The 26,341-nt window shown below is 39.2% G+C and overlaps 1 protein-coding gene across 1 annotated transcript in view; it reads left to right on the forward strand.

Moving 5' to 3' along the window:
* Positions 1 to 26,341, forward strand: part of SYTL5 (synaptotagmin like 5) — a 128,761-nt gene that overhangs the window by 90,682 nt on the left and 11,738 nt on the right. Inside the window, exons 9-13 of the mRNA XM_053579914.1 lie at positions 3,744 to 3,836; positions 4,469 to 4,534; positions 7,631 to 7,809; positions 9,770 to 9,869; positions 11,484 to 11,645. Coding sequence (XP_053435889.1) covers positions 3,744 to 3,836; positions 4,469 to 4,534; positions 7,631 to 7,809; positions 9,770 to 9,869; positions 11,484 to 11,645 — 600 coding nt within the window. The remainder of the gene's footprint in view (positions 1 to 3,743; positions 3,837 to 4,468; positions 4,535 to 7,630; positions 7,810 to 9,769; positions 9,870 to 11,483; positions 11,646 to 26,341) is intronic.

Raw genomic sequence — 26,341 nt, forward strand, 5'->3', positions numbered from 1 at the left:
ACAGAAAGAAAGCACATCAACAAACTCAGGAACCAGCTACATGGGAGGCTGAGGCAAGACAAATCACTTGAGACCAAGAATTTGAGGTTGCTGTGAACTATGATGCCATGGCATTCTACCGAGGGTGACAAAGTGAGACTGTCTCAAAAAAAAAAAAAAAAAAGATAAAATGTTCTGTTGTATTATTCAGCTACAAAAAAAAAAAAGGAATGAAGCAATGAAGCACTGAATTAAAAAAAGAAATTATGTTAAATGAAAGAAACTTAAATATGTTTATATAAAGCATTAAGAAAGAAAAAAGATAGTGAAATTAAAGCAGATTAATGGTTACTAGGGATGGCTACATGTGTGCTGGCTGCAAGCAGGCATGGGGGAACTTAATAAATTGGTATAAATGTGATAAAACTGAAGTACCTTGATGTTTACACAATGTAAATTTGCTAAGAATCACTGAATTATACAAATACAATGGGTAAATTTTGTGGTATGTAAATTATACCTCAATAACTTGTGAGAAAATGTAAATAGCAGGAAAATAGCTGGGAAAAGTTTGGCAAAATATTGATGATTTTTAAAGCTGGATGATCAGTTAAAATCGTTTATGATACTATTTCTTCTATTTCTGTGACTGAAAGTTTTCATAATATTCAATTTTTTAAAAGAAAGTTAATGAACATGAAGACTAGTAGTTTATGCACTAACCACTGGGTAATTGCATTCCCAGAAAAAGCAAATCATAAAAATATAGAAAAGAGATTATTTGAAAAAAAATAATAGGGGTATGTTTCTCAGAATTCAAAAAAAGTCTCATTTTAAAAGTGTCAAAGATGAGAAATAAATAACAACTCACACCTAAACATATTATACTGAAATCTAAGAACATGACAAACAAGAAAAAAATTTTTAATGCCTACAAACAAATTCTATTCCATACAAATAAACAAGGGTAAAATTAATATCAGAGTTTTTCATAGCAACTCTATATACAAGATGAAAAAGTAGTACTATTTTCAAAGTATTGAAGGAGAACAATTTGAACATAGAATTTTATACCCACTTGAAAAGAGTGCCACACAGAAACCCACATTGAAAATAGTTTTGGGTGAAATGCTTAAGAAGAGAAAGAAAGAAATCCAGGAGCTGTTGCAAGGAATATAAAAAGTAAAGATTATTACATAAAGTTGTCATCTTAATAAATATAAATCTAAGGTCAAAGAAGTGAAAAGGGGGACATATGCACAATAACTCAGACTTTAAATTCTGTTGAAAATCATACTTGACATGTTCTCTTACCTCAGCACAAGTATGTTAGGCATTAATAACATGAGTATAAGTTAAAAATATTCCCCCAAGTTTGCGAATTGAAAACACACTACCAAATAATTATTGGTTTCAGCACAAATTATAATGAATATATGAAAAACCTAGAACTACATGAAAATAAAAATAATACAAAAAACTTATGCATGATGTAGTCTTACTTCAAGGGAAAGTTTATAGTTTTAAATATTTACATGTGACGGGAGAAAGGATCAAAAACTATTCATTTTGAATTTAACTTTTAGTTAGGAGAAGAATAGCATACTAAACTTGAAGTTAAATGAAAGGTACAATTAAAAACAAAGGTAAAATAGAGAACAACAAAACGAATGTTGGTTTTTGAAGAAAAACTAACAAAACAGATAATCTTTGAGAAAATTACTAAGGAAAAAGACAGGGAAAAAAATAAATAATATTATGAAAAATGGAACCTAAGTACAGATAAAATAGATTTAAAAGTTAATATTTACAATTATAAGTGAAAACCTTTGGAAACAGAGATGAAATGAACAAATTTCTAGAAAACTACAATTAGCCGAAACTGGTTCAAGAAGAAATTTTTTAAAACCTGAATTTTTTTGACATGATGAATGAAATAAAAGCAGACAGTACAAAGAAAAATTGAGACACACATGACTTTACTGGCAAGCTCTATGAAACTTTTAAAGATATTATTGTAAATATTATACATGTGCAAACTTTTTCTTATGATAAAATATATGCAACAAACAAATTACCATTTTTTTTTTTTTCTTTTGGCCGGGGCTGGGTTTGAACCCGCCACCTCCGGCATATGGGACCGGTGCCCTACTCCTTGAGCCACAGGCACCGCCCACAAATTACCATTTTCTATATTTTTAATTGTACAGTTCTGGGGCATAAATTACATTTGTAGTGTTGTATTCACACTACCATAACCATCATCCTTCCCCAGAACTTTTTTCAACTTCCCCAACAAAAACTGTGTACCTATTAAACACAAATTTGTTATCTTTTGGTTTTTGATAATAGCCATCCTAACAGATGTAAGGCGATATCTCATTATAGCTTTAATTTGCATTTTCCTTATGATGTCAAGAATTTTTTTCAATGCCTATTAGCCATTTGTTTGTCTTTTGGATAGATATCTATTCAGTTCCTTTGCCCATTTTGGTAAGGTTATTTGGGGGGGATTGCTATTAAAAGCAAAGTGCACAACTATATATAACAATACTGATTTTTAAAACAGTAGTTGAAAGATATTCTCATGAATGCCTACTCAAATTTGTGGTACGGTTGTTTTATAATGTATGATTTTTCACATAAACAAGGAGAAAAACATGGAATGTAATATGGAAGGTTCCAAAACAATGTATACAAATTTCAAGAACAGAAAAAACTGTATTAAAATTGTAATGCTCAAATATTGACCTCTGCAATTATAAGAGATACAAAATACAATATACAAGATAATGAATTTTATCAGTATATATTGAGTATTACAATATTAATACCATTTTTTCCTTTCTTAAAATACCTATACATTTTTTGGCACCCTCTCTATGTAGAGCAGATGGTAAATATTAGTTTCACCTGGGGATGAGAGAAGGGGAAGGGAGGGGAGAAGCAAAAAATTGTTCATAATTAAAAACAGTATGCATTATATAATCTACTTATGTATATAAATGTGTTTGTGTTCTATATATACAATATATATGCCATCAAAAATATTGAAATTCAGTCATTATTATGTTAATAGGAGAGCTAAGTATTTAATTTATATTTATCCATATTGCTTAAGATTTTTTGTCATAAAAATATGTCACTTAATAACCAGAAATAAAAGATTTTATCATAAAGAAGTTTTTGTTTCTAGTCCTTATCTTAAACATTATTATTGTTATTAAATTTTAAGCCTTTTAAATTTTGTGAAGGCAAAAGAAATGGAAACCTAATAAACACAGGTATATGTAAAAATTTAAAAAAATAAAAAAAAGAAATTTGGATGAAAGTCCAGTTTCCAGTTTATACTATTGAAGAAAATTTTGAGACATATTTTGCCATCTTGGCAGTGTAAATGTGTGCATGTATACACACACAAAATTTTAAAAAATAATTTAAAATAAGTACATTTCCAACATATGTCACCTTAGAGGTCAAGGAGGTAGGAATTAAACCCTGGTCTGTATGATTCCAAATTTAGTGTCCTTTCCCTAAAGCAAGCACCATACATTAAGAAGACCTCACCCTCCACCCACCTTCACTCTTCTGAAGGTATAATTAAGATGGACTGGAGGGGAAAAGAGCAAAACCTACAAATGAAGTGATTTCTTAATATTTTTTATCGGATTCTCAGATATTTATGAAAGAAAGCAGCTTTTCAATTGAAAAGTCTATCTAGGAAAGAAATAAACCAAATCATTGATTTCTCCTTCCGTTCTTAGGACTCCTTGGAAGAAACTGAAAAAGGTGTTAATGCCTTAGTGTCCTCTCGGTTTTCCACAAACACCCACGGTCTGGCAAGTGGCCTTTCAACCGTAAGCAGTTCTCTAGCACGGGCAGAAAAGAAAATTCCTTCTTTTGCTTGTTGATTTTCTGTGCATTTCCAAAGGAGAGATGAATGTTTTCAGGAAAATGTGTGGTGATAAGTTAAAAGTTATCGTAGGCTCCTGCTTGCACTTTGTCCACTGAGTACTTTTCAGTTTCATTTTGTGTGGGCTTTTTCTAAGGCTTCTGATTTCTTCTTTCTCCTTCCACAGTCCTTACCCAGGTTTTAAACTCTCCTCTCTCCTCCCTTCCCCTCCTTCCCCTCCCTCCCCTCCCTAGTTCAGGTTCAGTCAGCTGAAGCCTGGGAATGATTTCACTTCTCTGCTGACAAATTTCCCTGACACCATTCTCTTAACTGCCCAGCTGTCCCCCACACCACTACCAGTCATTTTCCTAAAACACATACACAGTCAGGTTTCTCCCCCACTCAGATCATCTATAGCTTACCACTGCCTGCTTACCTCTTACTTTAGTGTTCAAGGCCCTTTTTGAAAGGAAGACTTTAGGAGCCCCTGTATCCTCATATCTATCTACATATGCCTGTAAGTCTTTTCCTTGGTTTCTCTGATTTCTGTTGCTCTAATACTCTTTTTCTTTTGATCTTTGGGTGACCTTTTTAAAGAATTCTCAAGCATGCTCTGACAAGAAGTGGACCTATCTAAATGTGCCAGATGCTGACTCAGATACTGTGAGTTTTCAACCTTTCCTTTTCTTTCTTTTTAACCATACTTGATAAATTTCTTTCTTTTTAACCATACTTGATAAATTTCATGGTCTGGAAAACATGAGTAGGTGGGCAATTCTTCCCACACTTATCTTTTTCTCACTAGTGTATAATTGACCAGAGGTTCTTTTTGAAAATATTAATGCAGTTATCAGAGCCCGAGTATTCCAATTCATTAAATATTAAGAGTCTGAGTGCCAGTCAAAAGATACGTGGGATTACCATTAACAAGACTTACCTCTAATAAGACCTTTGGAGTAAATATCTCTATTTTAAATCATAGCCTTGGCTTGGATAAGAGTATGAAGTTTGGTTAGTAGTAAAATTTCCACAACTGCCTTAATTTCTCACAAACTTCAGCATCTGTGTCTTCTTAAACTTTCTTCTATCAGTAGGGGCCTTCTGTTTACAGAGGATCCTCTTTGATGATGTGGCTACAGAGGAGATGCAGTGTAGACATAAGTCAGTGATATAAAGAGGTAGTGAGGTATGGTGTGAAGGTCCTCAAACTAGAAACCTGGACATCTTGCTTTATGTCTTGAAACTGGCAAAAATTTGTATGAGCCAGAGTTTCCCCATACACGAAGAGATTGGGGTTTATTCTTAAAGCCTTTGATCCTCAAAACATGGTCCATGGACTAGCAGCATTGCATCACCTGGAACAGAAATGCCCAAACTTTCATAGTTCATAAAGCCCCTAGCATCTCAGAAATTCTGTCATGGCACTTCTAGGCCAAAAGTAATACCTGGCAATGCTTGGAGTATCAAAGGCTTTAAGAATAGATCAAAATAATTTAATAAGTACCTATAGCCTAACAACTTTGTAGCCATTTGAAAATAATAATACAGGTACACTGAATTTTTATTTCATTCTTAAATAGTCCCTGTTACTTATGTATGTGTGCCTACTGAGCTTCTTAAATATTACCATCTGATCAGACATCACCATTTTTATTTCTTATTTTATATTGATTTTTATGCAATACTTGCTTTTGGTTGTAGTAAATGCCAAAAACTCAGCTTCACTTAAATATGATTTCACTGAAGAGAATGAAGTGTGGTTCAATGTTAACATTGTGAACTATTAGTTAGTAGTTTGCATGGTGTCTTATAGATGTCCTTGTGTTTCCCTAAAAATTTTAAATATCCTATGGTGACCCTGCAAGTTTTCTGTAGCACTCTGGGGTACCTCAACACAGTTTGGGAACTGCAGACCTAGGAGTTTTTTAGAAAAGCAGAAGCTCAGACCATACCCCAGACTAAAGAGATCAGAATCTTCCTTTTAAAAGATCCCCAGATAATATACATGCAATTAAAGTTTGAAAAGCACTACTCAAAGTCACCTGCTAAACATGAACATTCTATTTCTTTGTTTTCGGAATAAGAGAGAAAAATTAGACCTCTCATTGGCTCTCTTAAAGCTGTGGTTTTCAAATGATTATGGAATTTTTTGTTTGTTCTTGCCCTTGACTTAAGCTTAGAAGAGATACAAGCCACATCATCCACATGAGTTGTTTGACCAATCTCAACTCTGAGCAATTAGAGGAACATAATGTCTTTTGCAAAAAAGAAAGAAGGAAAGAGGGAGGGAGGGAGCGAAGGAGGGAAGGAAGGAAGGGGGAGAGAGAGAGAGAAAGAAAGAAAAAGTCTAAGTTGCCTTTGTCCTCACCATAGTCCTTTCTTCCCAGTTGTTCATAGAAGAGGGCTTTTGAAGCTAAGAGGTCATTCATGAAAGCTTCCAAGATGGTCTTTTGTGACAGTTAATAAGATACAGAATGTTTGCTTTTAGAGCTAAAGGATGATTTTATTACATTTACAGTAGTTACCCTTATCTGCAGGGAATATGTTCCAAGATTCCCCATAGATGCCTGAAACCATGTATAGTAGGGAACCCTAACCAAGGAACTCCAAGGTCGCCTTTCCACTTATAGGAAGCACCCTTTGGCTTCTCTTTGACATATCTGAATTGCTAGAATCACTACTCTTGAGTTTTGGAGTCATCATTAAGTAAATAAGGATAACTTGAACACAATCACTGTGAAAGTAGGGCAGTTGATCTGATAACCAAGACAACAAGGTGATGGCTGGGACAGCATGGATCCACTGGACAAAGGGATGATTCATATCCTGCGCAGGGTGAAGCAGGATGGCACATGCTACTCAGAAGAGCACACAATTTAAAACTTATGAATTGTTTAGTTCTAGAATTCTCTATTTAATATTTTTGGACTTTAGGTAACCACAGGTAACTGAAACCATGGAAAGTGAGACTATGTGATAACGGGAACTACTATAATTTAAAATATATTTCATATCATTAGTGCCTTGTCAAAAGCTTCATTCATTTTGGTTGATTTGGACCAGTTTTTTAAAATTATTTTGTTGATTCTTTGGTGCGTGATTTTATTGTTTAGTGTTATATTTTGTGGGTCGCAATTTTGCAGAGATTTACAAAGGCTTGGTCTTATACCACTTAGGTGGCCACACAACTACTCCTTTGAGGGGAAATCACGGCACTCTTGTGTATAGATGTTCTTCTGGCAAATCTTTGTTAAAGCAGCAGCCAGGGCTCCCCAGAGACAGATAAGATGCTCCCTGTAGGTGTGTGGGGCTCCTGCTAGCACAGAATATGAGATCAGATATTCTTTGTGCTGATCAATGTATTTTAGACCTTAAAGTAGATTGAACTCAAGGCTACCAGTGAAAAAAGGAAAAAGCTACAGGGATGGAGGAGAAGTGGGATTGGATATGCCTCAGTGACACCATATTCATTAGAAGCGAATAAACAAAGGCTATTCACTAAACCAGAAAGACAATGCTTTCCCTCTCAGCAAGTTTCCTGCCTTCCTTATTAATAGTACTAAATCTGTTATCTTGTCTCAGGCTGGAGTTTTATACAATACAAGCAAAACAAGTGACTTTTGCTTTCTTTCCTTACCCTAGACTTCCTTGCTTATTATAAAGAACAGGAATTAAAATTGAATTAAGAGGGTTGATTCTGTGAAGAGATCATTGGAATAACACTGGATGCCTTCTTTTCATCTTGTTTATATTTTCCAGACCAGCCTTAACAGCATGATGAGTGTTTACAGTGAAACAGGAGACTATGGCAACGTGAAAGTCAGTGGTGAAATCCTTCTCCATATCAGCTACTGCTACAAGACCGGAGGGCTCTCCATTTTTGTCAAGAATTGTAGAAATCTGGCCATAGGAGATGAAAAGAAACAGAGGACAGATGCGTAAGCATATAACATGTTCTTCAGACTATTTCAATCACTGCTTTCTTTGTCTGTATGTGTTTTTCTTTTTCAGAAAAGTCTTAGTGGTCCTCTTGATTCAAAGCCTACTCAGAGAGTTGTCACTTTCTTCCTATCCCCCACTTCTAAATGTTCTCTAAAGTACATGTATAATGGTTGTGTCCTTGGTTACCTGATTTTTTAAAAGCCCTTACTCAACATGATTTGGAACTGATATATTTGTAGTTCGCACAAGAGGCAGCTCTTTAAGGTAGAAAGCTGACATGTTGGCACACCCAGGATGTACAAAAGTATCCTATTGATGTTTTTTCTTTTTTCTTTCTTTCTTTTTTTTTTTTTGTAATTTTTGGCCGGGGCCAGGTTTGAACCCACCACCTCCGGTATATGGGGCCGGCGCCCTACTCCTTGAGCCAGAGGTGCCACCCGTCTATTGATTTTTGTTGAGGAAAATCCTCCAGAGAAAATTACCATGGTGTTACCCAACTGAACAATTCAAACGGCCAATAATCAGGTTCTTAGGATTCTAAGGGTAAGCCTTCAAAGAACAGGAGGAGGCAGTATGGACCATGGCACAGTAGAGAGAAGCTAGATATAAAGAGGTGTTGGGGTCCCCAAGACCACTGTCAGGTTCAATGATCCATTAGTTTTCACAGGACTCTGCTTGTAGTTATAATCAGCAAAGAGAAAAGGTATATGTACCAAAGTCCTGAAGAAACCAGGCTCAAGTTTCTAAAGGTCCTTCCCAATTAAGTCACCTAGGATGCATTTAATTCCCCCCAGCAATAAGTCGTGACAACTGGTGTGAAATTCTGTCTACCAGGGAAGCTTGTTGGAAACTTAGCTCATCACATACCGTATTACCAATCTCCCAGAGGGAAAGAACATGTTCAGCATAAGTCACACTATTTGTACAAACAGTCTGGGCACAGTGAGCCACTTTTGTCCGTTCTGGGAATGCTAGGACCACACCCCCACCAAATTCTTGGGTGGTGTCTGGTACCAAGGATTGCAAGGCCCAAACCTTGCAAATAGGTATTTAGAAGGGTACCCACTTTCACTCTTTTCTGTACAATACATGACCTAGGTCCAATAAATAACTCAGTGAAGCTGGTTCCTAAGATAAACAAATAAATGAACTCTGACTACGTATAGGTCCACCTGCCTCCTTAACTAAATTTCAGAGGGCTATGAGACCAATATGGTTATTCTAACTGGCATAGAAAGATGACATCTAAAACTCCAGAAGATATGGTTCCAAACTCTAGTAACATTTTGTGCATTTCAATTATGTACATCTTATGTATTTCTGAGTCTACTGTGAAGCCCCTACTCCAATGGGCTCCTGAGATAGTTCAAAGTAAGGTGTTGGATAGAATTTCCATCTTGATTTCAGGTTGTTATTTTCTATTCCTTCTATTTCACCATTTTCTTTTGTTTGCCCACTACCATTGACTCCACTTCCAGACATTGGAAGACAGGATGGTAAGACAAGAGAGGTATATAACCCCAGAGAATTTAGGAGACCATTGATAATAATAATAATGATAATAATAATAATAGATTACATTTATTGAGTAGTACAATATGGTAGCTCCATGTTTGTGTCAACTAATGTAATCCTCACAATACCATGGGTTAGATATTGTTATTTTCCCAGATGAGGAAAGTGAGCCACAAGAAGGTTAGGTACATTCTTGAAGTCACCAAAACCTATGAGGCAAGGAACGACTCAAAACAGTTGACTTGAGTTTAGACCCTACACTCTTTTACCGGGGCACTTTACTGCTTCTCTCTTATTGTAAGTCCCAGAGTTAACTTTTTAAGCTTTGGTCCTGTTTCTTATGATCACCGGCCATTTGCCTCTTTTATTTACTGAAGTCTCTGAGCATTTCTTACAAATAGATGTTCCCTGATAGTTACTTTCATATTTTATCATCTGCAGTTATGTCAAGTCATACCTTCTTCCTGATAAGTCTCGAAACAATAAGCGCAAGACAAAAATCAGAACAGGCACCAATCCAGAATTCAATGAAACACTAAAGGTAAATTAATAGTCTGTCATCATAACCCCATGTGATACTGTTCACAACCTCATTGGTTTAGAAGTAACTACAGAGAATCGTTGATTTGCATGTCAAGGCTTGTATATGTTTTAGAAAATTGGAATATGAATAAATTATCATATGTGCATAATACCCTTGGCTTTCCTAACACCTTTTGGAAAAAAATAATGTAAACCAACCACTCTTATTCTGTTTACTTCTCTGTGGGCACTGCTGCTGCTGAATTTGTATTTTAAGTAGCAATGATCTACCAATATTACATCTCAGCTGATGCAGCTTGTCAAAAAGTATGTTTCACCCTTGGGCAAACTGTGCTTTTCTTGACCTTAAAAGAAGTTTCTCACAGTTTTGACACCAACTTAACGAGCCACTTACCACATATTCATTGTTCTGCTAACACAGCAGGGATATGTGCTGCTTCTTGTTGAGTTTTCAGAATTTGGCTAAATTTAGGCATATGATTAATGAACTGTGTAGTTGAGGGGTCAGATTTGAGAAATCTCAAAGAGAATAGTCTAGAAAAAAATATGACCTATTCCTATAGAAATTTCCATAGCCAGTGAGCTTCCACGTAACAACCCCTTTCTCTTACCCTGGGCCAATCTAGCCTGATAAGAAAGATCCAGCGAGAATGGAATGTGGAAGTGATTACCAATCCTAGGGAAATTTATGAGCTTAATGCCCCAGAGGAATATAGTCAGAGTCCACCATAGCAGGAAGTTGGTGAGAGCAGAAAGCCCTATGGTCATATGTGTCAGTGGGGGCACATATGGAAGCAGGAGCCAATATCAAGACAGATCAAACTAAAAATGAATAAATACAGGTAGTAAGCAAATTCAACTGCCATAACTGGCTAGCAGAGATGAGCTCAAGCCAAACAAACAGGTAAACACAGCGAGAGGGTAGATTCAGGAAGCGGGGAGCCAAGGTTAATCATGATAGTAACAGTAAGGACAGGAAGAAACACAAATCCAAAATCAGGAATCTGTAAGTCTGAAGTACATCCCAGATGGTGGTTGCATAGAACAAGCAGAAGGATGGAGGGCGTATGGGCATGTGGCCCTGGATAACATTCTGTTGGAAAAGGAAAAACTAGCCCAGCAATATCTTCTTTCTGCTCATTATACACGTACATCTTTTCACCTCTGCACTTACTCACTTTATGAAATCCAGGGTTTGCAAATTCCTCATTGTTAATACTTTGCTAGATTTGAGGATTCTCATTATGATTAAGACAGAGAAGTTGAAGAGCTGATACAGTAAATCTTGAGCTTACAAAGTAAATGTGAAAAAAATAATTAGGCAAATGAAAAACAGGTAAAATTAGAAAGAGGATAAACTTCATTCCCTAACACTATTTATACAGTATCCAGAGTTTAACTCCCCCTCACATAATGTGTTTATATACCTTTCAGTGCTAAGTTTGGCACCAAACGAGTTTATGGAATAGACCTCAATCATAGCAGAAACAAAGGAAAAGGAAATCTTTTCTTTATGTTGTTTGATCTGAAAGATGTTGGAAGTAAATTTCAACCCGTCCTAAAATTGGATATAGCCTCTTTTGTGGAGTATAATGTTGTAATCTTATTGCAGTACACCATCAGCCATACCCAGCTGGAAACAAGAACTCTTCAGCTCTCAGTCTGGCACTACGATCGATTTGGACGTAACAGCTTCCTTGGGGAGGTAGAGATTCCTTTTGACTCATGGAACTTTGAAAATCCAACTGATGAGTGGTTTGTGCTTCAGCCTAAGGTAGGAAATGCTTCCAGATTAGTCAAACAATTATGCAATGAGACAAGTTAGGAGTGAAATTTATGTCACGGTCTTAAGAATCTGAAGACTTCCAAATCTCAAGTGATGATCAACAAAGATTAGTGCAGAAAATTCTGGAATAATATTATAATAACTATAAATTCATTGTTTTGGAATTTTGTAAGTTCTTTGTCAATATAGATTGTCTGTATAATGCAAGTCACATAATCGTTCATTTTCTCTCATGAAAAAATTATTAATCATTTGATGTTCTCCATGGATAAACAAAAGGAATGGATTTTATGATCCTAATGGAAGGAGAAAGGCTTTAGTTCAGGTAGGCAAAACCAAATCCATAGAACATGACCAATCTCAAAACATTATCTCTATTTCTCATTCTCTACATTTCACACTACAAGCAGGATGAATACTACTCATGGTTAAAGTATCTGATTTCTTACATTTCTACTTTGGTATACTTAACCCAGGTCTTGAGTTATATTTACAAAATACTGAGAGCTGGCTATAGAAATTAAATGATAATGCTGTATGGCATGTTCTAATCTAGACCAACCGTGCCTTGGATTCACTCTAAGCAATTGAGGTCTCTCTTTTTACAGGAATTTTTTTTTTTTTTTTACCATGCTAAGCCTTTTATTACCATTATGTTATTTAATCCTCATAATAACCATGTGAGTAGTACCCAATGTTACAGGTGAGGAAATGACACCCAGAGAAGATAAGGAACCCAAAGAAGTCATCCAGTTAGTAAGTGGCAGAGCCAAGATTTGAGCTCAAGCCTGTCTCATGGCAGAGCTTGTATTCCCACACCCCGTGTGTAGTGCATTCCAGACTGGAGTCATCATGATGGTAGCCCTATACCACCTGAAAGTCAGCTTGGGACTATGCCTTCAATTCTTTTTTTATTATTATTAAATCATAGCTGTGTACAATAATGCAATCATGAGGTACAATGTGCTGGTTCCATATACAGTCTGAAATATTTTCACCAAACTGGTTAACATAGCCTTCATGGCATTTTCTTAATTATTGTGTTCAAACCCTTATACTTTACACTTAGTAAACTTCACCTGTACCCTTCCAAGATGCACCCTAGGTGTGGACCCACAAATTACCCTCCCTCCACCCTCCCTCCCCCTCCCTTCCCCTCCCTTGCCCCCTTCCCCATATTCTTCTACTGAGATTGGGTTATAGCCTTCGTATGAAAGCTATAAATTAGTTTCATATTAGGGCTGAGTACATTGGGTACTTTTTCTTCCATTCTTGGGATACCTTGCTAAGAATAATATTTTCCAGCTCCATCCATGTAAATATGAAAGAGGTAAAGTCTCCATCTTTCTTTACGGCTGCATAATATTCCATGGTGTACAAATACCACAATTTATTAATCCATTCATGAGTCGATGGGCACTTGGGTTTTTTCCATGACTTAGCAATTATGAATTGGGCTGCAATGAACATTCTTTTTACAGGAATTTTTAAAGACACAGGGAGGTAAAAATGGTCACATTTATGCAGCCAAATGTTGTTCTTTATATACAGAGAGGCAAAAGAACATTATGATAAAGATTGTGGACTCAAATCACCCTTACTTGGTTCCATGATTGCCTATGCAATGCTGGGCAAATTACTTAACTTCCTAGGCCTTGGTGTTCTCATTTGTAATATAATCATTGGATGTAGCTTTTAGGACTGTTGTGAGGCTTGAATAAGCATTTTTACATGAGACTGTCAGCATTCTATCAGGAACATTGTAAGCTCTTGATAAATGTTAGGTAGTATACATTTTACTTAGGAGTCATTGTACTGCAATTGACAGAAAGCCCAGATCATAGTGCTCAAAAAATAAAGGGGAATTACTGGCCATCAGTAATCAGATAGGACTTGATCCAGATGCTCAAATCTTTTTTTATTATTTTTTTAATTTAGAATCTCACTCTGTTGCCCAGGCTAAAGTGCCATGGCAGCCTAGCTCACAGCAACCTCAAACTTCTGGGCTCAAGCAGTCTCTTGCCTCAGCCTCCCAAGTATTTGGGAATACAGGCACGTGCCACCACATCAGGCTAACTTTTCTATTTTTTAGTAGAAATGGAAGTCTCACTTTGCTCAGGCTGGTCTTGAACCCTATTTTCAAGTAATCCTCCTGTCTTGGCCTTTCAGAATACTAGGATTACAGGAGTAAGCCACTGTGGTCAACCTCAGATACTCAAATCTTAGCAAGACCCTATAGTCTCTTGGTCTCTCCTCCTTTTCTCTTTGTTGGTTTCATTTTCAAGTTCCACACAGCATTGGCCTTCCTCACTAGCGCCAGGCTTGCCTCTCCTGGGCTCTAACGGCTAAGGGGCTGCCGGCCTTTCATCCTTGCACCAACTGTCCAAGAGAGGAGAGAGTTTCTCCTCCAAAATTCTAACCAGCACCTTGGGTCTTGTTCTCCTAATTCTAATTACAAAATTTCTATCCTGAGCCTAATGACTGTGGCCAAGATGGAAAACTGCATTAGCTGGCTTAAGATAAAGAGGATGTACCATGGTCGTGAAGGTGGATTGCCCCAAAGGGAGCCCAGGAACTAAAGGAATGGTGAGGGATACTAGACAGCAAAAACAAACGATTCCCTCCATTTTATCAACAGCAGTATTGTTCTCAATTAATGGTTACAACAACCCTATCAGGTAAGTATCGTTAGTCCCATTTTATAGATGAGGAAACTGAGACTCAAAAGTTATGTACAACTTGCTGGTGGGGTTTTGTAACTGTTAATTTTAAACTTGGTGTAAATAACTCATGGAAAATTTGGGGTGGTATGTTTAGGCTATGGGTAAGATTGATAATAAAATTTTTAAAAAATTCCTTCAGCATAAGGGAACTTGCAAGACCATGACTGACGTAAATGTGATGGAGATAGGAAGTGCAGTATTAAAAATAAACAAGTCCACAATAGCGTATATCTCCCTGACATTATATAAAAATGATTTAGCCATCAAAGCATCAAGTGTCTTGGAATTGAATGAAAATCCTCACTGTAAAAGGTAGCACTTAATATAACTTAGCAGTCTCCTGTTAGTCATTTCCTTTGTGTAATATCAACAAGCATCATATTTAGAAAATGTCCAAGACATCATAATGCAGACTAACAATTAAGCTCACAAAATCATCCTAGAAAAAGTGCTATATGCCTCATTGCTGAATGTCACTCTAGACACCTTTGAATGACACCTCTGATGGTTATTCCAAAAAAAGTTTCAAAATTAGTTTGAAGGGTGAACTCAAAGCTGGTATCTGTGCATGGCTTCCTGAGGGGAATACTTTAAAGGTTGCCATGGTGACAATCAACAATGAAATACGTACCACTTTTTCTAGGATGAGTTCACAAACTTAATTGTCAGAAGTCATATGATGCACGACACAGTACATGCATCTTAGTACACAACACTAATTTATGTGTCATAAGGTTAACGTTAAAGCACATGGGGGCTCTTGGAAACCAGTTTGGAAAGAAAAATAGTACCTTTCCAGTCAGCTTCCTGGAAATGGTCAAAAGATTTTGCTGGAATATTATGTAGGCTCTCCCAGACCTCTCCCCCAGGCCTCTTTTGTGCTCAGGGACCAACAATTTTCCATAGGAATCACTTCCACATTATGACTGTGTTATTCACATTCTACCATGAGAGGGAAGCAGCTCTGGGGCTCTCTGAGCCTGCTGACGGTAGGAAGTTCTGAGTGTGTTCACTAAGGAACAATATCAGTCCTCTGGCAGATCCCCTCAGACTCCCAACTGTGTCTGTTAGATTTGCCACGACAGCCTCCACCTCAGACTCTCTTCAGAAGCCAGCCTTCAGGTTACTGCAGCCTCTTGTTCACATGAACAGAGAGCCAAAAGTCCTGGGAGTTGTGTTCTGTGCCACAAGGTAACCCTTAGTGAACAAGTCATAGGTGGGGGCGTATGAAGACACACTTCCCTTACCGAGAGTGGGAAAACCCAGAGTGCGCCTGTCAGAGCAGGCCGAACTGGCGGAACTTTGCCCAAGACTGCGCCCATCCCTGTCCTGCTTCCCCCACCCCTTCCCTGGTCTCTCTGGTGAGCACTTCTTTAATAAATCACTTGCATAAGAAGCCTTACCTCAGAACTGGTTTCTGGGAAACCCAACAGAAGTTAATGTCTCTAATCCTCACCATCTTCTTCTGTCAAGCTTCCTCTGCCACGTGGGAAAAGGCTGCAGACTGAGACTTGCTTAGATACCGGGTCTTCCAAATATGGGGAGGGCAGGCGCAAAGGCGTGCTGTCTCTGCTGCCTCATCCCCAGGCTGAGCTCGGCTCTGTGCAGTTCATTATCAGCCAGCTATGTGCAGTGACACTTCAGTCTCACTTCAGTCTCAGTCTATTGTCTTAGTCATTTCAATGCAGTAGTCACTCCATCAGCTGCAGATGTACTGCAAGCCATCCTGAGACATGACATTTCTTGTAGCTTATGCAGTTGAGGAGGTGAAGTGTGAACTACAAGGGCTGATTTCCCAAGTAATAGGCAGTTGGAATTAATAGTCTTTAAGCATTCAGAAATACTGGCATCCTTCTGCAGCTCAAAAGGGGTGCTGGAAAGACACATGGCCTTATTGCTTGTTGAGTCAGTGTCAGTGATAGTTTCTCAATACCTACCTTTGTATGGGTTAGGGCTTACAACACTAGGCAGGTGAGAAGGCTGATACAGACAGAGAAAGAACTCAAGATACCAAACGTATTGTAAAGTACCTTCACAGTGTAACTTCCATTTTACTGTACGACATGGGTTTATTTATTAGCTATAACTCGTTATCCTTCTGAAAGGCATGTTAAGTAGGTAGAGAAGAAGGGTTTGTCAATATGAATTGCTTTTCATGCTTTCCCATAATATATTATAAAAACAAGGACTTTTGAAAATCAACAGCAAGCTTGTTTTTCCAGGGAAACATTCTTTTATTCTGCTTTTAGGCAGAGAGAAAATGTAAGTTTCTGTGGAATTATTAGCAAGATTAAAGGCTGTATCTTTATTTGGCAGTTTGGGTAGACTTTTGTAATTTCTTACTCCACTTTACCCCTGTAAATGAACTGGAGGTCTCTCCCTTACAACAAAGGAAAGTGGCTCGCTTTTCAGAAAGCAGGAGATAGTGGGATTCATCTGCTTATTTCACACTCTTGCTCAGATAATATCAATGTTACCTATTGTTTTTGGATATGGTTTGAATAAATGCTAACCATCACCTGGCACTCAGTTCTCCCCTGATATGGCCCAGCCCTCTGGAGCAACCAAGGATGTCAGTGCTCTACCCATGCAAACATGGCTCCCATAGCTTTCACACACATCTGCCAACCCCTGCCAGTCATTGCGGGAGGAGAGTCCTCAGGCTGCTGGAATGGATGTGGTCTGTGGGAATAAACAGCCAGAGAGGTCTAGATGTTTAAGTCTCCTGGAGGTGAGCAGAGCCCTTGATAAATGACTGATGGGTGAAAGAGCATGAACACCCCAACTCCCTTGCCTCTGATTAGAACAACTCTGAGAGGTGATCTATTATATCCCCAGAGTTCCCCTGTGGACTGAATAAAAGTTACTCTCCATAGAACTTTGCTTTATATCGCACCCTTAAGCCTTCATCACTGTCAGTCACAGTTCCCCACTATCTTTCTAATAAATCATTATAAATTGGGGTAGCGCCTGTGGCTCAGTGAGTAGGGCGCCGACCCCATATACCAAGGGTGGCGGGTTCAAACCCGGCCCCGGCCAAACTGCAACAAGAAAATAGCCGGGTGTTGTGACAGGCGCCTGTAGTCCCAGCTACTTGGGAGGCTGAGGCAAGAGAATCACCTAATCCCAAGAGCTGGAGGGTGCTGTGAGCTGTGACGCCGTGGCTCTCTACCAAGGGTGGCAAAGTAAGACTCTGTCTCTAAAAAAAAAAAAAAAAAAAAAAATCATTAGAAATTAAATTCATGTGTGGCACAGTAACTGAGAGAATGCCAGGAAGGCTATGTTAACCAGTGTGATGAAAGTGTGTCAAATGGTCTGTGAAGCTAGTGAATGATGCCCCATGATCATATCAATGTACACAGCTGTGATTTAATAAAAAGAAAAAAAGAAATTAAATTCATGTCTTAGAGTGTTCTAGGGAACCCAGCATGGACACCTTATTTCCACCCGTTTTACTACTGTCTCCCTACACACATTCCTCCCTAATCACATCTGACTTTCTACCAGTCCATAACCACATTTAACATAGTCCCCAGTATTTTGTGCTTATGCAGCCTTCTTGACTTAGGGTAACCTTTCCCCCAACTATCTTCATCTGTCTTCAGATCCCATCCTTTAAGGACCAGGCAAGGGCCACCTCCTTACACCAATTTGGACAAATCTCCTTCCTACAGTAATTTCTTTGTACTTATATTGGAGCAACCGTCACCATTTCTCTGACATTGAACTTTCTGTGCAGTAGAAATTCTCTTCTCCCAGCCATCATGACCAATAATAGGTCAGTTAATAGAGAAAGTCACAGAAATCACCCACATACAAACATGTGTCAAATGCATTTGTTTTTATTTTTAATGTTGTTCATGAATACTTTGAATGGACACATAAAAATTGCATATGCTTATCATATAAAACATGTTGTTTTGAAATATGTACACTGTGGAATAGCTAGCTCAATTTAATTAACATATGCATTTCTTTTTGTTGTTGTTGTTCAGGTTTTCGGCCGGGGCCAAGTTTGAACCTGCCACCTCCGTATATGGGGCTGGCGCCCTACTCCTTGAGCCACAGGCACCACCTGATACGCATTTCTTTAAATATTTATTTTCTGGTGCTAACATATAAAATCTACTCTCTTAGTAATTCTCAAGAATACAAAAAATTTTTATTACTTGTAGTCTCCATGTTGTATAATAGAGCTCTCAGACTTATTCCTCCTGTCTAACTGAAATTTTATATAGTTAAACCAACATCACCCCACCCCCAACCCCCACCCCACCCCAGCCCTTAATAGGCACCATTCTACTCTCTACTTCTGTTAGTTCACATTTTTAGATGCCACATATAAGGAAGATCATGCTATACTGTCCTCCCGTGACTGGTTTATTTCAGTCAACATAATATCCTCCAGCGTCATTCACACTGTCACAAATGACAGTATTTCCTTCCTTTGTAAGGCTGAATAGTATTTCTTTTTTTTTTTTTTATAAAATCATAACTGTATACATTGATATGATCATGGGGCATCATACACTCACTTCATAGACCATTTGACACATTTTTATCACAATGGTTAACATAGCCTTTCCGGCGTTATCTCAGTTACCGTGCCAAAACATTTACATTCTACATTTACCAAGTTTCGCAAATACCCCTGTAATATGCACCACAGGTGTGATCCCACCGATCCCCCTCCCTCTACCCACCAGCCCCCCCCTTTCCCACTTCCCCCTATTGTTAAGTTGTAGCTGGGTTATAGCTTTCATGTGAGAGTCCCAAATTAGTTTCATAGTAGGGCTGTGTACATTGGGTACTTTTTCTTCCATTCTTGAGATACTTTACTAAGAAGAATATGTTCCAGCTCCATCCATGTAAACATGAAAGAGGTAAAGTCTCCATCTTTCTTTAAGGCTGCATAGTATTCCATGGTATACATATACCACAATTTATTAATCCATTCGTGGATCGATGGGCACTTGGGCATTTTCCATGACTTAGCTATTATGAATTGGGCTGCAATAAACATTCTGGTATAAATATCTTTGTTATGTTGTGATTTTTGGTCTTCTGGGTATATGCCCAGCAGAGGAATTACAGGATTGAATGGCAGATCTATTTTTAGATCTCTGAGTGTTCTCCATATATCTTTCCAAAAGGAATGTATTAATTTGCATTCCCACCAGCAGTGCAGAAGTGTTCCCTTTTCTCCGCATCCACGCCAATATCTCTGGTCTTGAGATTTTGGGATATAGGCTAGTCTCACTGGATTTAGATGATATCTCAAAGTAGTTTTGATTTGCATTTCTCTGATGATTAAAGATGATGAGCATTTTTTCATATGTCTGAAGGCCGTGCGCCTGTCTTCTTCAGAGAAGTTTCTCTTCAAATCCCTTGCCCAGCCTGCGATGGGATCCCTTGTTTTTTTCTTGCTGATGCGTTTGAGTTCTCTGTGGATTCTGGTTATTAAACCTTTGTCAGAGATATACCCTGCAAATATCTTCTCCCATTCTGAGGGCTGTCTGCTTGCTTTGCTTACTGTGTTCTTAGCTGTGCAGAAGCTTTTTAGTTTGATCAAGTCCCAGTAGTGTATTTTTGAAGCTGCTTCAATTGCCCGGGGGGTTCTCCTCATGAAATACTCACCCAGACCAATTTCTTCAAGGGTTTTCCCGGCATTCTCCTCTAGTATTTTTGTAGTTTCATGTTTTAAGTTTAAATCTTTAATCCAATGAGAGTCTATCTTAGTTAATGGTGAAAGGTGTGGGTCCAATTTCAGTCTTCTGCAGGTTGCCAGCCAGTTCACCCAGCACCATTTGTAAAATAGGGAATCTTTTCCCCACTGAATGTTTTTAATTGGCTTGTCAAAAATCAAATAGCGGTAAGTAGCTGGATTCATCTCTTGGTTCTCTATTCTGTTCCAGATATCTACTTCTCTGTTTTTGTGCCAATACCATGCTGTTTTGATCACTATCGATTTGTAGTAAAGTCTGAGGTCTGGTAGTGTGATTCCTCCTGTTTTGTTTTTATTTCTGAGTAATGTCTTGGCTATTCGAGGTTTTTTCTGATTCCATATAAAATGAAGTAATGTTTTTTCAAGATCTTTAAAATATGACAGTGGAGCTTTAATAGGGAGTGCGTTGAAATTATATATTGCTTTGGGTAGTATGGATATTTTGATAATGTTGATTCTTCCCAGCCATGAGCATGGTATGTTATTCCATTTGTTAACATTTTCAGCTATTTCTTTTCTTAGAGTTTCATAGTTCTCTTTATAGAGATCTTTCACGTCTTTTGTTAGGTAAATTCCCAAATATTTCATCTTCTTTGGCACTACTGTGAATGGGATAGAGTCCTTAACTGCTTTTTCAATTTGACTGTTGTTGGTGTATATAAAGGCTACCGATTTACGAATGTTGATTTTGTAACCTAAGACGCTGCTGTATTCCTTGATCACTTCTAGGAGTTTTGTAGTAGAGTCCCTAGTGTTTTCCAGATACACAATCATATCATCTGCGAAGAGCGAGAGTTTGATCTCTTCTGACCCTATATGGATACCCTTGATCGCCTTTTCTTCCCTAATTGCAGTGGCTAAAACTTCCATTACAATGTTGAAAAGCAATGGAGACAATGGGCAGCCTTGTCTGGTTCCTGATCTGAGTGGAAATGATTCCAATTTAACTCCATTCAATATGATATTGGCTGTGGGTTTGCTGTAGATAGTCTCTATCAGTTTAAGAAAAGTCCCTTCTAGACCAATTTTCTTGAGTGTTCTGATCATGAAGGGATGCTGGATATTATCAAAAGCTTTTTCTGCATCAATTGAGAGAATCATATGGTCTTTGTTTTTTAATTTGTTTATGTGCTGAATTACATTTGTAGATTTACATATATTGAACCAGCCTTGAGACCCTGGGATAAAACCAACTTGGTCATGATGTATAATTTGTTTGATGTGTTGCTGGATTCTGTTTGTTAGGATCTTGTTGAATATTTTTGCATCTATATTCATTAGTGATATTGGTCTATAATTTTCTTTTCTTGTTGGGTCTTTTCCTGGTTTGGGGATCAGGGTGATGTTTGCTTCATAGAACGTGTTGGGTAGTCTTCCTTCTTTTTCTACCTTTTGGAACAGGTTGAGTAATATAGGTACTAATTCCTCTTTAAAGGTTTGGTAGAATTCTGACGTGAAACCGTCTGGTCCCGGGCTTTTCTTTTTAGGGAGGTTTTGTATAGTTGATGCTATTTCTGAACTTGATATGGGTCTGTTCAACATTTCCACTTGATTCTGGTTAAGTCTTGGAAGGTGGCGTGCTTCCAAGTATCGGTCTATTTCCTTCAGATTTTCATATTTCTGAGATAAAGTTTCTTGTAATATTCATTAAGGATTTTTTGGATTTCTGATGAGTCTGTGGTTATTTCGTCTTTGTTGTTTCTTATTGATGATATTAGAGATTTTACTCTATTTTTCCTGATTAGGTTGGCCAGAGGTTTATCTATTTTATTGACCTTTTCAAAAAACCAGCTTTTTGATTTATTGATCTGTTGTATTATTCTTTTGTTTTCAATTTCATTTAATTCTGCTCTAATTTTGGTTATTTCTTTTCTTCTACTGGGTTTGGGGCTGGAATGTTCTTCCTTTTCCAGTTGCGTGAGATGTCCCATTAAGTTGTTAACTTCCTCTCTTTCCGTTCTCTTGAGGAAGGCTTGCAGTGCTATAAATTTCCCTCTTAGAACTGCCTTTGCGGTGTCCCAGAGGTTCTGATAGTTTGTGTCTTCATTGTCATTTTGTTCCAAAAAATTGGCGATTTCTTTCTTAATCTCATCTCTGACCCAGCTATCATTCAGCATAAGGTTATTTAACTTCCATGTTTTTGTATGGGTATGCAGATTCCTGTTGTTACTCAATTCAAGTTTTATTCCATGATGGTCCGAGAAGATGCATGGAATAATTTCTATTCCTTTAAATTTACTGAGGTTAGACTTGTGACCTACAATGTGGTCAATTTTGGAGTAAGTTCCGTGGGCTGATGAGAAGTATGTGTATTCAGTTTTGTTGGGATGAAATGTTCTGTAGATGTCTGCTAAATCTAAATATTGGATGGTTAGGTTTAAATCTAAGATTTCTTTGCTCAGCTTCTTTCTGGAGGATCGATCCAACACTGCCAAGGGAGTGTTGAAATCTCCGACGTTTATGGAGCTGGAGGAAATCAAGTTACTCATGTCTGTTAGAGTTTCTCTTATAAATTGAGGTGCATTCTGGTTGGGTGCATAGATATTAATAATTGAGATCTCATCATATTGAGTATTACCCTTAACAAATATGAAGTGACCATTCTTGTCCTTCCTTACTTTTGATGGTTTAAAGCCTACTGTATCTGCAAATAAAATTGCAACACCTGCTTTTTTCTGATTACCATTTGCCTGAAATATGGATGACCATCCTTTCATCCTGAGTCTGTATTTGTCTTTTAAGTTGAGATGTGACTCTTGTATGCAACAAATATCTGGCTTGAGTTTTTGTATCCAGTCAGCTAACCTATGCCTCTTTAGAGGACAGTTTAAGCCATTCACATTGATGGAGAGTATTGATAAGTCTGGTGGAATTTTGGGTATCGAGTTTTTCAAAGGTCCAGTGGACATTTTTAATCCTTTCGCTAGTGTGGAAGTTGGAGTTTGATCCGAAGTTTCTGAGTGAGTTTACTTTTGTGGTATAGGATTGGGTTGGTCATTGTGGAGGATAGGTCTGAGAATATCCTGAAGAGCTGGTTTACTTATGGCAAATTTTTTCAACATATGAATGTCATTGAAGTATTTAATTTCTCCATCATAGATGAAACTCAGTTTAGCTGGATACAAGATCCTGGGTTGAAAGTTTTTTTGCTTTAGGAGATTAAAAGTTGATGACCAGCCTCTTCTGGCTTGAAAAGTTTCAGCAGAGAGATCTGCAGTTATTCTAATATTCTTACCTTTGTACGTTATAGTTTTCTTGCGCCGGGCTGCTTTGAGAATCTTCTCTTTCATGTTAACTTTAGTGAAGCTAATTATGATATGTCTGGGGGATGACTTATTGGGGTTGAATCGTGCTGGGGTTCTGAAGCTGTCTGCTATCTGAATTTCAGATTCTCTAGGCATGTCTGGAAAATTTTCTTTCATAATTTCATGCAGAAGGGCCTCTGTGCCCCTGGAGGCCACTTCATCGTTCTCAGAAATCCCTATAATTCTTCTGTTGCTTTTTTTCGAATTAATCTGAGAGTTCTCTGAGTGAGTGATCCGTTTTTGCTCTCCATTTCTCTTCCTCTTTGAGAGATTCGGAGCGTTCAAAGACTTTATCTTCAATGTCAGAAATCCTTTCTTCTGCTTGCTCCATTCTGTTGCTGAGGGATTCTACTGTATTTTTCATATCTTTGAGGGCTGTAAGTTCTTGTTTCAGTGTGTCTAAGTCTTTGGTGGTTTTGTCTTTAAATTCATTAAATTCTTGAGACAATTTTTGAATTTCTCCTCGAATTCCTAATTCCATTTTATTAATCTTGTCTGCCATCCAAATTCTGAATTTGATTTCTGACATCTCAGCCAGTTGTTTATGAATGGGATCTTCAATCACATCTGCCGTATCTTTTCTTGGGGGGGTTGATCTATTCTGGTTATTCATGTTACCAGAGTTTTTCCGCTGATTCCGCCCCATGGTTATTTTACTCCCTTTTGTTTTTTCCCTGGGGTTTTATCGAGGGCCCGTACAGTGTTGTGGCCTGAGAAACTGGGGCCCTGTCTGGTGTGGTGGAGCAAAGTGGTTCTGTCTTGTTTTCAGCTGGTTTCTGTTCGATCCTATTGCAACTTCTACTCTGGCTTGAAGTCTCAGCTGTGTGGAAAAATCAGCAATTAAGTCACCCCGCCTGCCCACCTCTGGCCCCAGTTGGAAAAGGAGAATCAAACCTTCCTACAACCACACACCCAGGGCACCACCTGAAACGTCCTCAGTCTATTAGCCCAGTTCAAAAGGTCCAAATCACCTGTCTCAATCGGCACCTGTCTCGCGTGGGAGAGTTCAAGAGGTCTCTGGGAACTGAATCACAGGGGCCTGGTGAATCCTCTGACACGGCTCACCCCAGTGCAGCGTGGAGTCAGGAGGAGCCTCCCAGCAAACAGAGCAGTCTGGGAAGGTTGATGTCTCCTTCCCCACTTTGCCCCTCCGTCGGACCCAGTCACTGGTATCTCCGCAGATGGCTAACCCAGTTGCCTGCAGTGAACAGACACTCCAGGGGTTTGCACCTGCCTGAATCACAAGGAAGTTTGCCAGGCCCCCGCAGACTGCCACTATCTAGCAGGAGGAGATGGGGCCTGCCGTCTTTGAGTGTTTGATGCAGGTGATGGGAAGGAGGTGTTCACTCAGGCTTAGCCCCGTCCCTGATGGATGCTGCTAACAGAACAGAACAGAACAGAACAGAACAGACAACTTTGCGGGGTTCTGTCTCTGTTCCTGTCGAAATCGCCTACAGAAGACGGGCTATTTTGAGTTCAAACGTCTTTGCTGTTGGAGGTTTGCGTCCGATCACCTCTCTGGCTCGGCCTCGCCCTGGAAGCTTCCCGGGTTTGTGAGCAGTGTCAGTAAATCCCCCGCTCACTGGTGGCCTCCTCTGGTTGCCCAGGGAGACAGGGGGTGTGGCCTCAGAATATCCAGAAGTGAGCGTTCTGCCGTTAAAGAAAAAACGGCTGTTGATCTACCTCCAGGGAACTGCTGCTCTGGTGTGGGCACTCAGGTGACCCTTTTCTCCTCTGTCTCGCACCCCAGAGTCAGCACTGAGCGGCCGCAGTTTGTGCTGGGTCCACACCCCTCAAGAGATCCCCCAAGAATCAGAACACTTGGGGGATAGGCCCCCAGACCCCGATTGAGAGTGGGGGGGGGAAGCTAGGGTTTCATTCAGTTTTACGCAACAATACGGCCCGGGGAGGGCTCCTGCACTGCACCGCAGGGAAGTGCTGCCAAGGCTTGATTTCCCCTCAGCAGAGTGCCCTCTCCTCGCTCACGTGTCCCAGAGTCAGCGCTGACCTGATGCAGCTCAGGCACTGTGCACTCCCCTCGAGAAATCACCCAAGGATCCGAACTCCTGGGGGATAGGCCCTCAGACCCCGAGTGAGAGTAGGGGCTCTCAGCTCTCAGCGGGGAAGCTAGAGTCTTATTCAGTCTTGTGCCCCGTAATGTTGCCCGGGGAGGGTTGCTGCACTGCACCGCAGGGAAGTGCCGCGAGGCGTGACTCCCCCTCAGCCCGGTGCCCTCTCCTCACTCGCGCGCCTCAGAGTCAATGCTGACCAGTCACAACTCGGGGACTGTCCACTCCCCTTGAGAAATCACCCAAGGATCCGAACTCCTGGGGGACAGGCCTCCAGACCTCAGGGGGCAGGAGGGGAGCACCGGGAGGGTTGCCGGCGAAGGATTCCCAAAGTTTTATTCAGTTTTATGCCTGGCAGGAGAACGCCACGGCACCCCAGTAGGGGAGGTAGGTCCAGTTTTTAGAAGGTCTCTCCCCCGGAGTGTAGTGGGAGGGCCTTTAATTTCTGCCCGCTTGTTTAATTGTGGGGCTCTTGAGCCGGTCTCATGGGGGAAGGGGACTCCCGTCTGCTTGGTGGTGGATTTTGTACCTTTTGTTTGCGTCCTTGTGATCACAGCTTGCCTCAGCGACGTGCGTTCTTCAACCTTCTCTCTTGGTGAGGCTCAAGTCCACCAGGATACTTACTAATTTCCTGTCCCTTAACTCTCCTTCTGGACGGGAGCCTCTGTTGAAAGCTGGCTTCAGTCCGCCATCTTGTCTCCCTCCCCCCTGAATAGTATTTCATTGTATGTATATATTACATTTTCACTATTCATACATTGATGACCCCTTAGGATGATTCTATATCTTGGCTATTGTGAACAATGCTGCAGTGAACATGGGGAGCTTTGGATATCTCTTCAACATAATGATTTCATTTCCT

This window comes from Nycticebus coucang, chromosome X (assembly GCF_027406575.1).
Source record: "Nycticebus coucang isolate mNycCou1 chromosome X, mNycCou1.pri, whole genome shotgun sequence".
NCBI lineage: Eukaryota > Metazoa > Chordata > Mammalia > Primates > Lorisidae > Nycticebus > Nycticebus coucang.